The 22,450-nt window shown below is 42.0% G+C and overlaps 2 protein-coding genes across 2 annotated transcripts in view; one reads left to right on the top strand and one right to left on the bottom strand.

Moving 5' to 3' along the window:
• The window catches only part of csrnp3 (cysteine-serine-rich nuclear protein 3), a 65,737-nt gene that overhangs the window by 30,045 nt on the left and 13,242 nt on the right, over positions 1 to 22,450 (bottom strand). The window lies entirely within an intron of this gene.
• LOC110501489 (UDP-glucuronosyltransferase) lies at positions 575 to 11,609 on the top strand. The gene is made up of 5 exons (XM_021579090.2): positions 575 to 1,668; positions 9,242 to 9,373; positions 10,463 to 10,550; positions 10,718 to 10,937; positions 11,227 to 11,609. Exons 1-5 carry the CDS (start codon positions 742 to 744, stop codon positions 11,510 to 11,512), a joined length of 1,653 nt encoding a protein of 550 aa, XP_021434765.2. The 5' UTR covers positions 575 to 741; the 3' UTR covers positions 11,513 to 11,609.

Raw genomic sequence — 22,450 nt, 5'->3', positions numbered from 1 at the left:
CTTGCGATAGAAGCTGTTTTTCAGTCTCCCGGGCCCAGCTTTGTTGCACCTGTACTGACATCCTTCTGGATGATAGCGGGGTGAACAGGCAGTGGCTCGGGTGATTATTGTCCTTGATGATCTTTTTAGCCTTCCTGTGATATCGGGTTACCTTTCGTGTTACTTTTTTTTTTCCAATGTCATGCTGATCAATGGGAAGTTAATAAATAACTGACAACATTTTTGTAGAACTAAGAAAACCAACAATTCAACGTAGAACAATATGAGTACTATTGGAAAGAAGCTTTTTTTTCTCTTCCTTTTAAATTAGCAATGCTTAGTTGTTAGTAGTAAATCCAACTATTCATCAATATCACTGTAATACTTTTGCATTATAATTCACTAGCCAGTAGCCAGCTAATCTCAGCACCCAGAACCAACTCAGCTACTCTATACTGTATGTTAAGGCTGTCACATTGAGATTACTAGCGAGCTAATCCTCTCCATCTCTCAATTGCCCTAAGGAATCATTAACCTGAACCATTCAGCCTGCAGTTAGACTTTAGTCCACAGGAAGGACTGACTAGGGTTATATAACAGCCTTCTTGCACATGCAGACCCAGACCTAGCAGGGAGACACATACTCCCCACAGTTTAGTCTGAGGTCTAGCCACCTCTCAGTAGCACTCAGTGCCAGACCTCGGGGAGGTAGTGTCCTTCTCACAACACAGCTTGTGTAACTGAAAAGAGAGGCAGAGAGGCATGGGCTGGGGGAAAAGTGTTCCTGTGGTTAAGCAGGGGCAGGGGCTGAGGCTGGGGCCAGGGCTGGGGCTGACGCCGGGGCATAGGCTGGGACTGCTGGTTCTGCTGTGCAGCCTAGCCTTGTGTCCAGGGCCCATCCAGGGGGAAAAGGTCCTGGTGATGCCTGTAGAAGGGAGCCACTGGCTGAGTATGAAGCTTCTGGTGAAGGAGCTTGCGGCCAGGGGCCATGAGATGGTGGTGCTGGTCCCTGAGACATCCATCCTCATCAAGAGCTCTGACTACCACAGGACTGAGATCTTTAGGGTCCCCTTCAACAAGGCACAGCTGGACAAGAACATCGACAAATTGAAGGACGACATGTTCCGCAAGACCCCGAAGGTAACGGACATATTTATGAACGTGCAGGGCCTGATTGACTTCACCGACATGCAGGTGAAAGGCTGTGAGGGTCTTCTGTATGACAAGCCCCTGATGCAGCGACTGAGAGGAGAAGGGTTCAAGATGATGCTGACCGACCCCTTCCTACCCTGTGGATCCATCATCGCTGAGTCCTTCAACATTCCAGCGGTGTACTTCTTGAAGGGGATCCCCTGTGGGATGGAGGATAGGGCTGCCCAGTGCCCCAATCCCCCATCCTACGTACCACGCTTCTTCTCCGGCAACACTGACCACATGGACTTCCTAGGGAGAGTTAAGAACATGCTCATGTACGGTGTGGAGAGCTACCTGTGTACGGTAATGTTTGCTAGCTTTGACGAGCTGACCAGTAGGTACCTGGAGAAGGACATGACGTACAGGGAACTGTTGGGTCATGGGGCGATCTGGCTGCTGAGGTATGACTACTCCTTTGAGTATCCCAAACCCACGATGCCCAACATGGTCCACATTGGAGGCATCAACTGTGGTAAAAGAGACCCACTTCCAGAGGTAAATCTCTTATAAATACTTCAACTGTGCAAAAAATTCAACTGTGCAGAGCTGTGCACCCTATATCTTATATGGATCCAGGTCCAGAAACATTTACAGTACATGTGTCAAACTAATTCCACAGATGGCCAAGTGTCTGTGGGTTTTCGCTCCACCCTTGTACTTGATTGATGAATTGAGGTCAATTAGTAAGGAACTCCCCTCACCTGGTTGTCTTGGTCTTACTTGAAAGGAAAAACCAAGAGCCCGCAGACACTCGGCCCTCCGTGGAATTAGTTTGACACCCCTGCCTTAATGGATAGATTCACTGCAGCGGCAGTTGTACCACACCAGACATTCCTCTAGGAAAAATGTTTAAATTTAATTTCAAGTTATCAAATTCTTCTCTTACTTTCTAATTTGGGACCACATCTCTTTTCAAGATCGTTATGTTTTGACAGACTGAGATTACTTTCTCCTCTGAAGCCCAAATGTTGTAAAACAGTCAGAAATATTCTGTTGGGTGTTTAAAAGGGACAGTCAATCAGACTGTTGGGTGTTGTCCCACAACCCAGATGTTGTGTTTACCTGCCTGTCAGACACTCAGCTAGCGGCCAACTGTAACCTGATCTCTGTTTCCTCCATAGGGACTGACTGGACACAGCTCTCTGTTTATCTACCGACTAGCTTCTCCTCACGTTTATACAGCCCACATTCCACTAGCTGGGACTCGCGAAGCAAACATCCCCATTCAAAATCTTGTCATACTTCTTCTTATTTGGAACGTTACTCCTCCTACACCGTTTAAGCTAGAAATATAATTAAAACTTGAAAACATGCAGATCGGTCTTTTACACTATCAAAATATATTCTACGGATCTAACGATACAGCTGTTTTAGTAACTGCATTAACACATTTTACCCCATTTTCCTCCCAAAACAACTGACCCCTTCCCCAACAAGCCGGACAAAATATCTACTACCAATTCAAAGTTACAGCTGTTTATCGGAGTTTAGAGGGACAAAAAAGCATCTAGCTAACAGCTTCCTCATGTCTCATCATTGAGCAGCCTAAACAGACCCGTTGCTATGGACACTCACATATGCAGAGGAGCACATGGGGAAGCTTCGGCAAAAATTATGACAACCACAACTACTGACCACAACCACACAACTAGTCAACACACAACTACTGACCACAACAGCACAACTACAGACCATACTCACAATCACACAACTACTCACCACAACTAATGGCCACAACCTCTGACCACAATTACTGACCACAACCACACCACAACTAATGAACCACAACCACAAAACTACTGACCACTACTACTGAACACAACTATTGACAAAATCTAATGAACCACACAACTACTTACCTAAACTACTGACCAAAACTACTGACCACTACTTACCACAACCACACAACTACTGACCATTTCCATAGTGTAGGGTCTAAAGAATCTGCAACACAACCACTGACCACACAACTACTGACCACAACTACTGCTCTGGTCTCCACTAACTCTGGTCCAGCTCTGTTCCTGGGCATTGCTACCTAGCTCTGGTTCGCATATAATACCTACCAGTAATAATTGTAACTCTTGAACCGTTCAAGCTAGAGACACCAAACCGACTTTCACATGTCCAGGCTAGCCTATCCTATCAACCAACCAATCAATCAATCAATACAGATTTTCATCTACCTACATCTTAAACTATAACCAATCACAATCATTACAACTGCAGAAACGACCACTACTATAATGTATTTCAAAAGCATACATGCTAGCAAATACACCACATTTTCTTCAGGAAATGTACTTTTCAGTAATCATTGTTAGCCTAAAGAGGTCATCTTTTAGTTAGAACAACAGCTAGCTATCAGTAGGTCTGCATACAAACCTATTCTGCGTAGTTCTTCAACAACCATAAAATACTTTTAAAGAGCTGTCATCACTAGATCCACCATCCCATTTCTCTTCCCAAATTGTAGCCTAAAACGTTCTAATCATCACATCATCTTTCAACTAAAATCAAACTTAATTTACACTGAATGTTTTACAAAAGCAAATTGTGCACCTATTTATCTGAAATCCAGAGCTTGAATGAGAGTTGCTATGCGAAGAGTGTTGTCCACATGATCCTCCCTTTTATTCCCATTTTATGACAGAAGATCACTTTGTCTTGTCTTTCTTCTTTTAGTTTTCACACACAACTGTAGTTTAGACATTTTTTTGCGATCTAAATGCCCCACAATCCAAAGTAATATGGTTGATATAGTAGTCTATCAAAGTAAATCAGACAAATTATTTTACTACATTCAACCGTGACTATATGTAAGTGCTTTGCTTTAAATAGTAAAGTTACACTTTTCAAAGTTCTACCACTATCACAAAAATAATTTTAATGAGTTAAAGCAAGTCCCATCAATTGCACTTCATGTACAATTACCATCAAGTTTGCCTTGCAATCTGTCAAACCTGGTGTAACCTAGAGTTCAAGTTACTTTCCTGCCAATTGTAAGTATTGTGGGTACTGATAAAAGACGCCAGAGTGCTATGGGAGTCATGCCAAACACAAGTAATCCTGACAATGTTTTAAGGAATATAAAAAGCAATGCACCAATAGAAATTCTCCATAATCGCACCCATTACTTTTCAAAAGTTTCCTAACCAGCTTGGGTAAGGAAAAATGACAAGGCAGATAGATGTGCAGGGAAAGTTAAGGTGTGGTTTATCATATTTTGTAGAAAGAGAAGTATTGCTCAAAATTAACATTGGGGGAATGTCCCGCTCTGTACTACCCTCCATTCTAAAGCTTCTCTAAAGACGGTGTTCAGTCAGCCCTCTGAGCCCTGGTCAAAAATAAGGCACTATATAGGTAATAGGGTGCTTATTTACTCCTGGGCTGTGGCCACTATAATCTAACAGAAGAACTGAGGGGCCCTATTGTGTTCTAGTTCCAACCCTACAAACCTCAGGAAGGGAAACTACTCTGCAGGGTTTGCTTTGTGGGGTTAGGGTTGTAGTTAGGGTTAGCTGTGATTGTTATAGGATTTATTATGCCTTTGTCTTCTATGAATACAGGGTGTGTTATCAGAGAATGGGCTCCTTTCACAACTTCACCTTCCCTCCTTCAGTCAATATTTTGCTAACCAGACCAAAGACTGTTCTAACACTCAAGTATTGATCAACATTAATGTTGGGGGAATGTCCCTCTCTGAACTACCCTCCAATCTGTTTCTTCTCTAAAGACTGTGTTCAGCTAGTGAAACCTGAGCCAGGAACAGCATTGATGTGCCTCAAATGGTACCATACTTCCCATACAGTGAACTACGTTTGACCAGAGCCCTCTGGGCCCTGGTCAAAAATAATGCACTACATAGGTAATAGGGTGCCATTTGGGACATAGCACAGTTCTTTCCCCCTGGACTGTGGCCACTATAATCTAACAGAATAACTGAGTAGCCCTATTGTGTTCTAGTTCCAACTAGTTGGACAAGTGTCCAAAAAGTTTGACACATTCTGAAATGGACCAGAGGCTTTCCCAACCTGGACCCGATGTACATAAATAAAATAAAAAAATATAGAGACCCGTTCCCAACAGACCAGAGGACAGCTAGACCCATTCCATATAGACAGATCCAGACACGTTCCAATCCCGGTGAGGGAAGCAGCAGAAATGTCATTTTTTATTATAAGGACCTGATAAAGCGCGATAGGCTCAGTGTTGCCAACTTAGCGATTTTGTCGATATTTAGCGAGGTTTTAGACCCCTCCAGTGACTTTTATTGGTAAAAGATTCTGGCGACAAATTCAACTACTTACAGGCTGCCTTTGGGGAGTTTTTGACACCGAGGGTTTCTATGGTTTTGATAGCGTTTAGCTACTTTTTCCATTCAATTCATCCGTAAAAACGGAGTGGGAGGAGCTGAGAAGTTCAAGAGGCGGTGGTGTGCAGCGGGAGAGGGGACCAAAACACTGTCGGGGACCGCAGTTGTGTTGTCGCGACAATGGCAAAACATCATCTAGCGACTTCTAGCGACAAAATCAAGGAGCCAATAGCATATCTCACTGAAAAATAGTTGGCAACACTGGAGGGATGGAGAGAGAGGTACCGCTTGAGCAGGCAGGAGAGGGGCAGTTCTGTGAATGAGTGACACATGAAGAAAGGAGGGAGAGACAGCACCAACCACCAACTAAGCCGACTCGCACTATAGTAGACTAAGAGACCATTTGTGCTTGAACCAAAAATATGGTCGGAGGCTCCATATGGATGGTGTGATGCAATGCGGAGCCTTCGGAGGCACGCAGAGGGCAAATTGAGCTCCGTACTGCATTGCCTTACGCCTCTCAAATGTTGTAATAATGCGGAGGGCTCCGTGTAGCTCCGCATTGACATGATTGGTTGACGGTAGGTGAGGGCGGGAGATCCTGTATAAACAAAAACTCACTTCCTTGACAACTTCCTTGACAACAGCTCTGCCCTGCTCTGCAAAGTGCAAGAAATATAAATACCATATCACCATAACACCTCGATCACACCTATAGCGCGTCGTTGCACAAAATGGTACGCAGCATCATCTGGATACGTGTGCAACAAAAGTTCAACATGCAGACGTCAGTTTGACCACGCAGTGCCTTTAACATGCTGACCAAACTGGATCCGCGCATGTGTCTGCATGCAACATCGTGCGCATGTTGATTTTATCTATCCCCACCAGAAATGTTCATGTCACGCAGGTTACAATACCAACACCAATTGTGAACCAACTATATTAATTTTGGAAAAGATCGAAACACACATGAAACATTCATGGACATTTGTAACCCGTTTCAGGAAACTAGACGTATGTCGTAGGTCACTCTCACCTCACAGGAGAGCCGTTTGAACTTAAACTTTTTTTAATCAAAACGTTTTTGGGGGCAGAAATGACTTCTTGAATACGTTTTTTGGGGGGCAGAAATGCCTTCTCCAACTTTCATGTGCCTTAATAACAAACTTGTATGCCATTTGTAAATACAAATAAAATTGTTAATTAACAAGCCTAGTTGGTTAAGCCACAGAAAAAGGCAGCAACCGTCCCACTACCCATGATTGTCTGAGATAATAAGTGGGCTGGACATGCCGAGAGATGAGTTTGGATTGGTCAGCCATATAGCACGCTTCTGTCTATTTGAGCTGGTCAGCTTGTGTAGAGAATCCTGTCTAACGATGCATTTTTTTATGTATCGCGTCGTAAAATTTAACAAAAGACTTGACTATGCAAGTATCCATTTCAATAGAACGTCACTGCAACAACTGTTTCATAGCACTCTCGTCTGAGTGTGCCAGAGCGCAGAATAATTGATGAATTTACTAACGCTCAACACTGGTTGAATATGGCCGGTGTTGGCAAAAAAGCGCAATTAAATTGTTGCCAGGGGCACACTTATAGTCAGTCACCAACTCTTTGGATAACATGAAAACAGCCTAACCAGCTCTGCTACGGCGAGTAAAATGGAGTTTGGGTGGGGGTTAAAGCTTAAGATGATTCTTAAAGTTATGGCATTGCACACAGTCAGTGTAACCCAGAGTGACTAGACAGAACAACAGGACAAGCAAGCTGTATAAACAAAACAGAAATGACACAGGACATCTTATTTGATGAAAGGGGTTGCAGTCTGCCGTGAAGCGTTCATCCATGTATACGGGTAAGAGTCTAGCTACAGTTTCAGATATTATACGTTTCTAATTTGGTCAGAAAGTTGTTTTCATTGAAAGTTAAAGCTTACAGTTAGCTAGCTAGCTGACATTAGATGGACAGCTCTCTAGCTAGCATTAAGTTTATGATCTGTGTGTAGTAATGTTATCTCAGAATGCCATCTCGCATTGCTAGTTAGAGCCTAATGTTAGCTAGCTAACTAGCTAACATTGAACCTGTTTGGTTAACTTTAGCTAGCTATGACAATTGGTTTGTATTGTTAGTACTCTATGGATTGGGATATGTTGGTATATTTTTTTAGCTAGCTTTGGGTTGTTGGGTTGTTGACATGTTGACAAAATACCAAGTTAAAGTTTACTGTTAGCTAGATAGCTGACATTAGATTGCTGGATTGATAGCTAACATTATGTTTATGATCTATGTGTAGTAATGTTATCTGGGAATGTCATCTTCACCAGATGATTACATGACCAATCAAGTTAGCCAGGTGTGTCTGGCAGTGATTACGGCTATCTATTGTATAATAATGCCAAAATATTTGTATCTGGAATTTGTCTTTCAGCATCAGTAGAACAAGCCTGACTCTCCTTCACCAAATAATATACTTTTTACTCCATACATTTTCCCTTACACCCAAAAGTTGTCTTTACATTTTGACATGAAAATTGTCCAATTCACACACTTATCAAGAGAACATCCCTGGTCATCCCTACTGCATCTGATCTGGCAGACTCACTAAACACAAATGCTTCATTTGAAAATTATGTCTGGGTTGTTGAAGTGTGGCCCTGGCTATCCGTCAATAAAAATAAAAAATAATAATAATTGTGCCGTCTGGTTTACTTAATATGAGGAATTTGAAATTATTTATACTTTTACTTTTGATACTTAAGTACATTTTAGCAATTTTATTTACTTTTGATACTTAAGTATTTTTTTAAACAAACACCTTTAGATGTTTACTCAAGTAGTATTTTATTGGGTGAGTAGTAGTACTTTTACTTGAGTCATTTTCTATTAAGGTATCTTTACTTTTACTCAAGTATGACAATGTAGTACTTTTTACACCACTTTATGTGACTGTAGGTTATAGCATTTATTTCACATGACCTATCAATTTAGACAAGTGTGTCTGCGTAAGCGACATCTAATATTTATTAAATATTTTTATCTGGACACTTTCTGTTTATCTGGAATTTTTCATTTTTGTAGGCTATTACTTTTACCACTTTTAGTCTTAATCTTTACTACACTACTCACTGTTTAGCACATGACCTCACATGTGAATCCTTAAAGAGATGGGTGGGGCTAGCTTAAGCGGGTGTGAACAATGATAAATGGGTGAAGACAAAGGAGAGCTCTCCAGTAGGTAGCGAAACATTCAAAATGCCATTTTCTCAAAAGTGAGTTCACAAGTTGATCAATTTTCAAAGCAGAATTACTTTCCCATTGTTCCTCAAAAACAGAGTGCATGATATACCATTTTTAAGCTATGAGTCTCTACTTTTATCCAATGTAAAAAAAAAATAATACACCATTTCAAATTTTGCTACATAAGACCGATTTTGAGCCGGTCAGTCACATTTAGCTAGCTTGTTGTTGCGAACTCATTTGGAAATAAACATTCGGTTGTTTACCTGAAATGCATATGGTTCTTTTGACTTATGACCAACAGCAACAAACTACACGTACCACACTCCACTCCCGTGAAAAGCAAGAGGAGCAGCATAAATTATCAAATTTCTCTCTCTTTACTTGCAATACTTGATATGTGGTTGAATGCATTGACTGTAAGTCACTCTGGATAAGAGCGTCTGCTAGATGACAAATGTAAATGAACAATTTTCTTGTTAACTAACCCTTCCCACCGTGCCTCAACAGGATCTGCAGGAGTTTGTGGATGAGTCAGGAGAGGATGGCTTCGTGGTCTTCAGCCTGGGCTCTATGGTCTCTCAGATGCCGGAGGAGAAAGCCAAGCAGTTTTTTGATGCCTTCAGCAGGATCCCTCAGAGGGTAAGGACACCTCGAATATGTCCAAAATGGCAAAAAGTAACCCTTTCTGACCAACACAATCTTTACAGTCTCTGTAAATATCAATATATTTTCTAAATCTTAAATATATAATTTCTCACTCACAGTGGCGATATCAGTGTTTGAAGAAGCACAGTACTATGCATGTTAAGCATGTAGGCCTAATCTCCAATCCACTATTACATGCTGACCAAATCGCTCGCGCCTGTGCCATTGCACGCATGTTGATTTTGTACATCCACACCAGACATGATCAAGACACGCAGGTTGAAATATCAAAACTCTGAACCAACTATATTAATTTGGGGACACGTCGAAAAGCATTAAACATTTATGGCAATTTAGCTACCTAGCTTGCTGTTGCTAGCTAATTTGTCCTGGAATATAAACATTGGGTTGTTATTTTACCTGAAATGCACAAGGTCCTCTACTCAGACAATTAATCCACTGATAAAACGGTAAACTGAATTTGTTTCTCGTCATCTCTCCTCCTTCCTTCAGGCTTCTTTTTCTTCTTTGGACTTTATATGGTAGTTGGCAGCCAACTTTACAGTGAATTACTACAACAGACTGGAGTGTGGACGTCAGTTCATCTTTCAATCACCCACGTGGGTATATGCTCCTAAAAGCCAATGAGGAGATTTGAGACACAGGACTTGCAGCGCATTGAGCGTCACAAATAGAACCAATTTCTATTTTATCACCTGTCGCGAGCGTCTGTGCAATGATTGAATAACATGTATGTGTAAATGTATTTTGCAACGCTCGTGCACGCGACGTGTCTGGTCAGCATGTTAGTCTAAACTAAAAACAAGTCCTTTAATTACATGGAGTTTCAATGGCATTTGCATATTCTCCATTCTTCATATACTATGTCAAGTATCATGGCAAGCTGCAGTTCTATGTTGTTCAGTTTGTGTGGAAATATACACTGGAGCTATGCCTTAAAACAATCCAGACACATTTATATCCCACTACAAACTGGTGTGCCTTTACCACTATATCCAGAACTGGCAGATGATTCTATATGACTTGATTAGGAAGGTAAGCTGTTGTCCTCTGTGTTTTCAGGTGGTGTGGAGGTACACAGGAGTAGTGCCTAAAAACGCTACAGCCAACGTCAGATTGATGAAGTGGCTTCCTCAGAATGAGCTGCTGGGTTAGTTTAGTCTCTCAGTTATAATGAAAACCACCTGGGTTACAGAAGTTACAGATGGGTACTCTTCTGAGTAAACACAACATGTTACTTTGTTAACATTGTGAAAGAGAAGCAATAGCTTATTCTTCTTCATGGTTTCATACTCTGTTATATGTTCCATGTTCTAGGCCACCCCAGGGTCAAGGCCTTTATAACCCACGGAGGAACCCACGGTACCTATGAGGGGATCTGTAATGGCGTTCCCATGGTGATGCTGCCGTTGTTCGCTGAACAGGGTGACAACGTACACCGCATGGCAGTGAGGGGCGTCGGGGAGGTGCTCAACTTGTTTGATATCACCTCAGAAAAACTGGTGGAGGCTCTCAACAAGGTCATCAACGACAAGAGGTCAGACATCATGTTATATAATACTAGGAGATACTATGAACTCAAGTAGCAGTGCAAACAGTACAGAGACCAAATCCTAACTTGAGATCTACACGCACGTATTGAGTTTCAGTGCAAATATAATTTTGTCAGCTATGCATGATTTACATGAAAGTCTGAGTTCCTCATTATAATTCAGCCCAAGGTGAATATTGCACTGTGTAGTGTGACACAGTGGTTCCTATATTAGCAGTCATGAGTTGTCTATGAGGAGATTGTAAATCCTGTTGTATTTGTCCTTTCTCCCCAGTTACAAGGAGAAGATGATGAAGCTGTCAGCGGTGCATAAGGACCGTCCCATCGAGCCCCTGGACCTGGCCGTGTTCTGGTCAGAGTTTGTGATGCGTCACGGCGGAGCGGAACACCTGAGACCCGCCGCTCACGACCTCAACTGGATCCAGTACCACAGTCTGGACGTGTTCACTCTGCTACTCACTATAGTTCTCATTGTTGTCATCGTCACCGTTAAATGCTGCATAGTCTGCTTCCGCAAGTGCTGTGGAACGAAGAGGTCTATGAAGAAGAAGAATGCATAGCCGTGGGAAGTAGAGGTGCTGAAGGTGCTGCAGCACCCCCTGGTGGTGGGATGGTAAAATTGTAAGAATAAGATAAAACAATTGTATAAAAAAAAAATTCTGTTGCCTTATTGATATAAATGATCATGGGATTGGGGTAGGGGAGAGAGAAAAAAAACATGGGATATTTATATATGGGCCCCATTCTGCATGGAGAGCTCTCAGCTCCGTTTTGTAAACGGTAAGCTCATGATATGCTCTTATCTACTCAATTGTGGAGGTTTGGAGTTGGACACACGCTCTGCTGTACGATAGACAGTTTAGTTTGAGTTGAGTCGGGTCTCTCCTTCTCCCCTATCCCACAGTAGGCGCGTGAGTTTCTAGTTTGGGGAAGCATATTTTCACCATGAAAATGCACCTTTTGGTAAAGCATTCCATGGAACTATCTATCATCGCATTTGTGGACTTATGTAAGATATTCCTAATGTGATGAGTAGATTGGATAGTCAATTTAGGTTAATAATATAACTCAAATCGCTATAAAAAAAAAGACTGCAGTATTCAATGCATGAGTGTGTAGTGGCAAAGAGAAGGTCTAGGCTATATCAGATACATTTCTTCTCCTTTCTTTCCGTGTTTATAGACACGTCATGCTATTCTAATACACCTTATATGACTGGAGACATTAGCAGAATATTTTTTTTAATACGACAAAAATCATAGGGTAGTGTAGGCCTATAGGCTACTACTGACAGTTATAACAGATCAATACCAACGACCTTGTCTACAACCATCCCATCTAGGCCCATCTAACCTGGAGGAGGAAATGATTGTCCAAGAACGTTTCAAGTGGCACAGCCCAATGATAAGGAGTGGATAGGCAACACTACAGTCCCTGGTTCAAATCCAGGCTGAATCAGATCCGCCCGTGATTGGGAGTCCCATAGGGAGGTGCACAATTGGCCCAGTGTCTTCCGGGTTTGGCCATCATTGTAAAGGAGAATTTGTTCTTAACGGACTTGCCTAGTTAAATAAATATGGACGATACTCTACGCTGGTGCCAATAAGATAGGCTACAGATGCACAGACCTTTGACTCCCTTCATCTCCCCACACATCTTCATCTTGTGTTTAGCTGATAATAGTGGAACCCAGTAGGCTCGTCTGCTGCAATTCGTGGCAAGGATCAACAAGTTGTGTGTTCCGAGATGGTGTTCTGCACACCACTGTTGAACTGCACCGTTATTTGTCTGTTTGTGGCTCTGCCCCCCTATTAGCTTGCACGATTCCATTCTCCTTCGACCTATCAACTGGATGTTTTCTGTTTGTCGCACCATTCTAGGTAAACTCTAGACACTGTCGAGCGTGAAAAGCCCCGGAGATCAGCAATTTCTGAGATACTAGATCTGGCACACCTGGCACCGACAATCATACCACGCTCAAAGTCCATTAAGTCACTGGTTTTGCCCATTCTAACATTCAATCGATTAGTAACAGTATGCCCTGATGCCTGTCTGCCTGCTTTATGTAGCAAGCCATGGCCACGTGACTCACTGTCTGTAGGAGCGATCCATTTCCGTGAATGGTGTACCTAACAAACTGGCCAGTGACTGTATATTCCTCATAATCAAATCAAATCCAATTTTATTTGTCACATTCCCTGAATACAACAACCTTACCATGAAATGCACACTTACAAGTCCTTAACCAACAATGCAGTTCAAGAAAGAGAAAATATTTACTCAATAAACTAAAGTAAAAATAGTAAAATAAAAATAAAAAGTAACACAATAAAAATAAAGAGGGTATATACAGGGGGTACCGGTAGCAAGTCAATGTGCAGGGGTACAGGTTAGTTATTTTGTACATGTAGGTAGGGGTAAAGTGACTATGCATAGATAATAAACAGCGAGGAGCAGCAGTGTAAAAAAAAGGGAGGGGGACATGTCAATGTAAATAGTCCGGGTGGCCATTTAATTAATTGTTCAGCAGTCTTATGGCTTGGAGGTAGAAGCTGTTAAGGACTTGGCACTCAGGTACCACTTGCCGTGCGGTGGCAGAGAGAACAGTCTATGATTTGGGTGACTAGAGACCTTGACAATTTTTGGGCTTTCCGCTGACACCGCCTAGTATATAGGTTCTGGACGGCAGGAAGCCTGGCCCCAGTGATGTACTGGGCCGTACGCACTACCCTCTGTAGTACCTTACGGTCAGCTGCCGAGCAGTTGCCATACTAGGCGGTGATGCAACCGGTCAGGATGTTCTCAATGGTGCAGCTGTGGAACGTTTTGAGGATCTGGGGACCCATGCCAAATCTTTTCAGTCTCCAGAGGGGGAAGATTAGTTGTGGTGCCATCTTCACGACCGTCTTGGTGTGTTTGGACCATGATAGTTTGTCGGTGATGTGGACACCACGAAACTTGAAACTCTCGACCCGCTTCACTACAGCCCGTCAATGTTAATGGGGGCCTGTTCGGCAAATTTAGCTCTATTAAATAAAAATGCAAATCAGAAGCTGGAGAGAAGGCATTTTGTTACACACAATTCCATTGCACCACTGCTATTGACCTATATTTTGTCTGACTTGCAAAGTGGCTTTATGATTTCTGTGAAGCAATTTTGTGACAGCAGGCATGAACATAAACATACAAAATGTTGTGAATCAATCAATCTTAAAACAGTATGTGTGGCCAAGCTGGGCAGTTGTATTGAGGTCATGTGATAATGAAGTGTCCAACCCAGAATGCTCAGTGAAGACATGACACTAGGAAATAGGAAATAAATTAGAAGAAACATTTTGAAATAGATATCCCAAAGCTAACATATTTACTGTATCTTCTGCATTGGTGAAGAACTAGTTCTGCCTGCCAAGAGTCCTATTGTTTATCATAAACATTATAAACACAGGTTCAAATAGGCATCTTAATCTGAGAGAAGAAGACATTGTGTGGATTGTCTGAGCTGTGACTGACATAACATCTGAACGAAGACTGAGAGAAGCATCATTGGCAGAAGTCCTTATTTCAGACGGTACCCCAACACTTAATCTATTGATATGCACAGTCTTGGTAGATCCCTTGACAGGGGCAGCAGTGACGCTGGTGCATAAGAGACATTGGGGCAGGGTATTCCTGATTATTGTGAAGCTAGAAAGGGGGGAAAGCTGGGTAGACTTCAGACACCACGGCCTGCGTCCCAAATGTCACCCTATTTCCTACATAGTGCACTACTTTTTACAGGGCCCATAGGGAATAGGGTGCCATTTGGGATATAGCCCTGTCTCTCTCTCTCTCTCTCTCTGAAGCCTGAGGACCTCACCAGCCTTAGCCAACATTCAATACACCTAGATTGTTACAACATTAGCACATTATTATTTTTTTAATTCTTCAAGCTCTGTCACGTTGGTTGTTGATCATTGCTAGACAGCCATGTTCAAGTCTTGCCATAGATTTTCAAGGTGAATTAAGTCAAAACTGTAACCCGGACCCATACAAATCAGTAGGGCTAGACAATCTGGACCCTCTCTTTCTAAAATGATCTACCGCCATTATTGCAACCCCTATTACTAGTCAGTTCAACCTCTCTTTTGTATCGTCCGAGATTCCTAAAGATTGGAAAGCTGACGCGGTCATCCCCCTCTTCAAAGGGGGTGACACTCTAGACCCAAACTGTTACAGACCTATATCCATCCTGTCCTGCCTTTCTAAAGTCTTTGAAAGCCAAGTTAACAAACAGATCACTGACCATTTTGAATCCCACAGCACCTCAGCCACGCTCAAGGTACTAAACGATATCATAACCGCCATCGATAAGAAACAGCACTGTGCAGCCGTCTTCATCAACCTGGCCAAGGCTTTCGACTCTGTCAATCATCGCATTCTTATCGGCAGACTCAATTGCCTTGGTTTCTCAAATGACGGCCTCGCCTGGTTCACCAACTACTTCTCAGATAGAGTTCAGTGTGTCAAATCGGAGGGCTTGCTGTCCGGACCTCTGGCAGTCTCTATGGGGGTGCCACAGGGTTCAATTCTTGGACCGACTCTTTTCTCTGTATATATCAATGATGTCGTTCTTGCTGCGGCTGATTCCTTGTTCCACCTCTACGCAGACGACACCATTCTGTATACATCTGGCCCTTCTTTGGAGACTGTGTTAACTAACCTCCAAATGAGCTTCAATGCCATTCAACACTCCTTCCGTGGCCTTCAACCGATCGCTGCCAGCACCCACCCACCATTACTACTCTGGACGATTCTGACCTAGAATATGTGGACAACTACAAATACCTAGGTGGCTAGACTGTAAAGTCTCCTTCCAGACGCATCTCCAATCCAAAATTAAATCTAGAATCGGCTTCCTATTTCACAACAAAGCCTCCTTCACTCACGCTGCCAAACATACCCTCGTAAAACTGACTATCCTACCAGTCCTCGACTTCGGCGATGTCATCTACAAAATATCCTCCAACACTCTACTCAGCAAACTGGATGCAGTCTATCACAGTGCCATCCATTTTTGTCACCAAAGCCCCATATACCACCCACCACTGCGACCTGTATGCTCTAGTCGGCTGGCCCTCTCTACATATCCGTCGCCAGACCCGCTGACTCCAGGTCATCTATATGTCTTTGCTAGGTAAAGCTCCGCCTTATCTCAGCTCACTGGTAACAACACCTACCCGTAGCACTCACTCCAGCAGGTATATCTCACTGGTCATCCGCAAAGCCAACACCTCCTTTGGCCGCCTGTCCTTCCAGTTCTCTGCTGCCAATGACTGGAACGAATTGCAAAAATCGCTGAATTTGGAGACTTATATCTCCCTCATTAACTTTAAGCATCAACTATCTGAGCAGCTCACCGATTGCTGCAGCACCCATCTGCACCCATCTGTAAATAGCCCATCCAACTACCTACCTAATCCCCATATTGTTTTTATTGACTTTTTTTTGCTCTTTTGCACACCAGTATTTCTTTTTTTTTTTTTTACCCCTTTTTCTCCCCAATTTCGTGGTATCCAATTGTTGTAGTAGCTACTATCTTGGAAACACCGTGCACCTGGCCACCTTGGTTAGCGTACACTGCGCCCAGCCCGCCACAGGAGTCGCTGGTGCACGATGAGACAAGGACACCCCTACCGACCAAGCCCTCCCTAACCCGGGCGACGCTAAGCCAATTGTGCGTCGCCCCACGGACCTCCCGGTTGCGGCCGGTTACGACAGAGCCTGGGCGCGAACCCAGGTACTCTGATGGCACAGCTGGCGCTGCAGTACAGCGCCCTTAACCACTGCGCCACCCGGCAGGCCGCACACCAGAATTTCTACTTGCAGATCATCAAATGCACATCTATCACTCCAGTGTTAATTAGCTAAATTGTAATTACTTTGCTACTATGGCCTATGCATTGCCTTAACTCTGTTATCTTACCTCATTTGCACTCACTGTATATACACTTTTTGTTTTATTTCTTTCTACTGTATTAATGACTGTATGTTTTGTTTATTCCATGTGTAACTAGGGGCGGCAGGGTAGCCTAGTGGTTAGAGCGTTGGACTAGTAACCGGAAGGTTCAAAACCCCGAGCTGACAAGGAACAAATATTTCGTTCTGCCCCTGAACAGGCAGTTAACCCACTGTTCCTAGGCCATCATTGAAAATAAGATTTTGTTCTTGACTGACATGCCTAGTTGAATAAAGGTAAAATAAAATAAACTCTGTGTTGTACGTGTCCAATTGCTATGCTTTATCTTGGCCAGGTCGCAGTTGCAAATGAGAACTTGTTCTCAACTAGCCTACCGGTTTAAATAAAGGTGAAATAAAATACATTTAAAAAAATTGTATTGTGGTTGAGTAACTACAATGTTGTTGATCCATCCTCAGTTTTCTCCAATCACAGCCAATAAACTCTGTAACGGTTTTAAAATCCCCATTGGCCTCATGGTGAAATCCCTGAGTGCTTTCCTTCCTCTCCGGCAACTGAGTTAGGAAGGACGCCTGTATATTTGTAGTGACTGGGTGTATTGATATAATTAATAACTGCACCATGCTCAAGAGGACTAGGTCTGCTTTTTTGAATCTTTACCCATTTACCAATAGGTGCCCTTCTTTGCGAAGCATTGGAAAACCTCCTTGGTCTTTGTGGTTGAATCTGTGTTTGAAATTCACTGCTTGACTGAGGGACCTTACAGATAATTGTATTTGTGGGGTCCAGAGATGAAGTCGTCATTCAAATATCATTTTAAACACTATTATTGCACACAGAGTAAGTTCATGCAACTTATTATGTGACTTGTTAAGCAAATGTTTATTCCTGAACGTATGTAGGCTTGCCATTACAAAGGAGTTGAATAGTTCTTGACTCAAGACATTTCAGCTTTAAATTTTGTATTCATTTGTAAACATTTCTAAAAACATAATTCCACTTTGACATTATGGGGTATTGTATATACAGTTGAAGTCGGAAGTTTCCACACACTTAGCTTGGAGTCGTTAAAACTCATTTTTTAACCACTTCACAAATGTCTTGTTAACAAACTATATTTTTGGCAAGTCGGTTAAAACATCTACTTTGTGCATGACAAGTACTTTTTCCAACAATTTACAGACAGATTATTTCACTCTATCACAATTCCAGTGGGTCAGAAGTTTACATTACACTAAGTTGAATGTGCCTTTAAACAGCTTGGAAAATTCCAGAAAATGATGTCATGGCTTTAGAAGCTAATGTTAGACTAATTGACATAATTTGAGTCAATTAGAGGTGTACCTGTGGATGTATTTCAAGGCCTACCTTCAAACTCAGTGCCTCTTTGCTTGATATCATGGGAATACCATAAGAAATCAGCCAAGACCTCAGAAAAACAATTGTAGACCTCCACAGGTCTGGTTCCACCATGGGACCACGCAGCCGTCATACCGCTCAGGAAGCAGATGCGTTCTGTCTTTTAGAGATGAACGCACTTTGGTGCGAAAAGTGCAAGTCAATCCGAGAACAACAGCAAAGGACCCTGTGAAGATGCTGGAGGAAACAGGTACAAAAGTATCTATATCCACAGTAAAACGAGTCCTATATCGACATAACTTGAAAGGCCGCCCAGCAAGTAAGAAGCCACTGCTCCAATACTGCCATAAAAAAGCCAGACTACGGTTTGCAACTGCACATAGGGACAAAGATAATACTTTTTGGAGAAATGTCCTCTGGTCTGATGAAACAAAAATATTACTTTTTGGCCATAATGACCATCGTTATGTTTGGAGGAAAAAGGGGGAAGCTTGCAAACTCAAGAACACCATCACAACCATGAAGCACAGGGGTGGCAGCATCATGTTGTGGGGGTGCATTGCTGCAGGAGGGACTGGTGCACTTCACAAAACAGATGGCATCATGAGGAATAAAAATTATGTGGATATATTGAAGAAACATATCAAGACATCAGTCAAGAAGTTAAAGCTTGGTTGCAAATGGGTCTTCCAAATGGACAGTGACCCCAAGCATACTTCCAAAGTTGGGACAACAAAGTCAAGGTATTGGAGTGGCCATCACAAAACCCTGACCTCAATCCTATAGAACATTTGTGAGCAGAACTGAAAATGTGTGTGTGAGCAAGGAGGCCTACCAACCTGACTCAGTTACACCAGCTCAGTCAGGAGGAATGGGCCATAATTCACCAAACCTATTGTGGGAAGCTTGTGGAGGGCCACCCGAAACATTTGACCTAAGTTAAACAATTTAAAGGCAATGCTACCAAATACTAATTGAGTGTTTGTAAACTTCTGACCCACTGGGAATGTGATGAAATAAATAAAAGCTAAAAACATAATTCTCTATTATTATTATTCTTACATTTCACATTCTTAAAATAAAGTGGTGATCCTAACTGACCTAAGACAATTTTTATTTGGATTAAATGTCAGGAATTGTGAAAAACTGAGTTTAAATGTATTTGGCTAAGGTGTATGTTAACTTCCGACTTCAAATGTATACAAGTAACACATCATCTCAATCCATTTTAAATGCAGGCTGTAACACAACAAAATGTGGGAAAAAGTTTATACTGTTTTCTAGTCAAGGCTCATCTTATATAACTACTGCCGTACACACCTTTTCTATACATATACTGTCCATAATGTCTATACACACCATCATATACATATATATTTATATTCCTGGACTCTGACATTGCTCGTTCTAATATTTCAAAATGTATATTGTTTTATTTGGGGATTTGCATGTATTGTTTGTGTTGTTAGGTATCACTGCACTGCTGGAGCTAGGAACATAAGCATGATTTATTTCTTTTTGATTTGATTTAAAGATCCTCTGCCATATTAGAAGTCTGAGGTTAGGCTTAACCTCATAAATCACTGGTGTCAGACGCAGCCATAACCAGCAACCTTGAGAGGCAGGCCGGGTCTCAGCTGGGCTCCCTGAGGAGGAGCTGAGGCCTGGATGATTATATATCTACAGATGATGTTGACGGAGGATTCCTGCAACAGAGCATGTGGCGGAGAGAACATAAACACAACGCTGATGTATTCCACATTCGATGGTACTGTTTAGAGGGTGGCGAGCCTCCTAAATTATACATGAAAAGGCCGCGGAGGAATTTGTTTGGTGAATGTCTCTCTCTCCTTCTCTCTCCAATTCTCCATCTCTCTTCTATTCTCTCTCTCTCTCTCTCTCTCTCTCTCTCTCTCTCTCTCTCTCTCTCTCTCTTCTATTCTCTCTCTCGCTGTCAGTTAATCACGTGTTCAGGAATAACAGAATGCTCAATGTAATTTGCATCCCTGTGTCCCAAGGGGAAACTTGGTCAAGCCCACATCCCCCACAAAATAATTAAATGTAGGCTACAGGATGGTTTCAATCAAAGTGGTATGAATAGAAAAAAACTTTCCCCACATCTGAAAATAAATCAGTGATTATATGGAGAACCATCAAAATGTGCAGCAGAATGATGTTTTCAGACCTAGCGAACAATACTATGAGACATTAGCACAATACATTGCCGATATATCAAATCTACACATAAAACCAGACTCTGTGCATTAATAAAATACAACTATGACCGCTCTGTCTAAATCACATTAAATAAACTGTGGTGGAGCGGGCACAGTCATATTCAAACACTCAGTGTTTCTCAAATATCAATAACACAATAATATAATCTATCTACACATTACTTATCTATAAGCTCATGGTCAAATTAAATAAAAAAAAAAGGAGAACAACACAGTCCAAGAGGATATTGATGTTCAGGCAGCTCAGTGACAATTGGAAAGTCACATGCATAAGGAACAACGCACCAATTAAACACAAAGGAATCCATTCAAGAAAATGTGGTACATTTACAGATTTATGCAAATCAAGCTTTGGCACGGGCTCCGTACATTTGTTAACTTGATGTTGCCCGAGGCTGTAGACAGCTCCACACACGAAAGGAAAGGAGGGAGTCGGACCAGCCCACTGCTCTGCACTCTGCACACGAAGGATGGGAGCCTGCCTGCCTGCTGCAGCTAGCACAGGGACCATTGATCTATCTGCTCCTCCTCACAGAACAATAGAGGAAACGCCGGTGCATGTCTATTATCAATGCAGGTCCAGGGATGACTGAGATAAGAGTCTTATACCAACCATTAGGTTGTTTGTAGTACCATTATTTCAAACTGGGCTGCTCTGTTCCATTTCATAACATCGGCCATTGACATAAATCTGCCAATAATATTTGTTTCTAAGGGGGGGGGGGTTCTTAGGGGGATGTCATTACTTTTCAAAGACAGGGATATAGAATAACATATTGGGTTCACCCAATAAGGGTCGTTTTTTTTGTCTGATTCTTTTTCAAAGGCAGCTGGTGTATAATCTAAAAAAAAAGCTATTTCATGGTTTTACATATGGTCTTTCATAACATGGATTCATAAAACCATTACACTCTCACGAAAAGACCAACGCTGAAATAATGATGCTCTTGGTTTGACGCTCGCAAGGAGCAGCAAAGGATATCATCTGACAGCCTGACAACATAATCGATCCATTGTCTGCCGAAATTAGTCAACATACAGCTTAACCTTTTAAAAACACATTCAAACTTGGGCATGTTTTGGTGTAATTCAAGTAATGCACTGTGGAGGCATAATCAGGTTATTTCACACTAGTTGTCAATCACAATGCTAAGCTGAATTATTGATAAAAGCATATTTTATTTATGACTGTGTTTTCCCATGCCACCTAAAAGTTCACAGAAGCCCTAGCTCTGGCAGAGACAGAGCTGCCAAGGCACCTCACAGAGACAAAGATGCTTTCATCTCTGTTACATGCTGAGGGAGCCGAGGGGTTGTGGGTCCATGTTAGCAGACATCATTATTAATATATAGTATCTGCTGAGATCTTCAAGCATTTTCATATGTAAAACATTAGCTCTGTTATCTGGTCAAATTCATGAAGCGGGTCATGCAGTGCTTGTACTTAGACAGTGGAATAATAACTATGTTCATCTGTAAATAATCTCAGTACACCAAACGAAAACATGGTTTGAAGGTGCCTTTGGAGGCTAAAAGCTATATGCAGCTCTCACATTTCAAAGGATACATTTAGCCTAATTAACTCAATTCATCCTAATGGATACGGACTCCTGCAAGCTAGAAATAGGATCACCATCAGACAAACTTAGAAATGTACAGAATATCTACAGTAAATGAACATCTAATACAGTGTGTTGTTTAATGTAGCGGAATGCAAAAACGTAAAGAAATATGTAACATGATAGTTTCTCATGTAGTTATTCAAATAGATAAAATGACTCATTCTAGTTCTGTGGTTATACTAAATCAACACTTAGCGATTCATAATGATTCATACTGTATCTGAGGAATATTTTGTTTACAGTATTGCAACTTCTCTGACTAATGGTCTGACAAAATAAAAACATATACCACAATGGTAGTCATTTCATCAAAGAGTCCCCCCC

Source organism: Oncorhynchus mykiss, chromosome 22 (assembly GCF_013265735.2).
Source record: "Oncorhynchus mykiss isolate Arlee chromosome 22, USDA_OmykA_1.1, whole genome shotgun sequence".
Lineage (NCBI taxonomy): Eukaryota > Metazoa > Chordata > Actinopteri > Salmoniformes > Salmonidae > Oncorhynchus > Oncorhynchus mykiss.
This window is presented reverse-complemented; position numbering and strand designations above follow the sequence as displayed.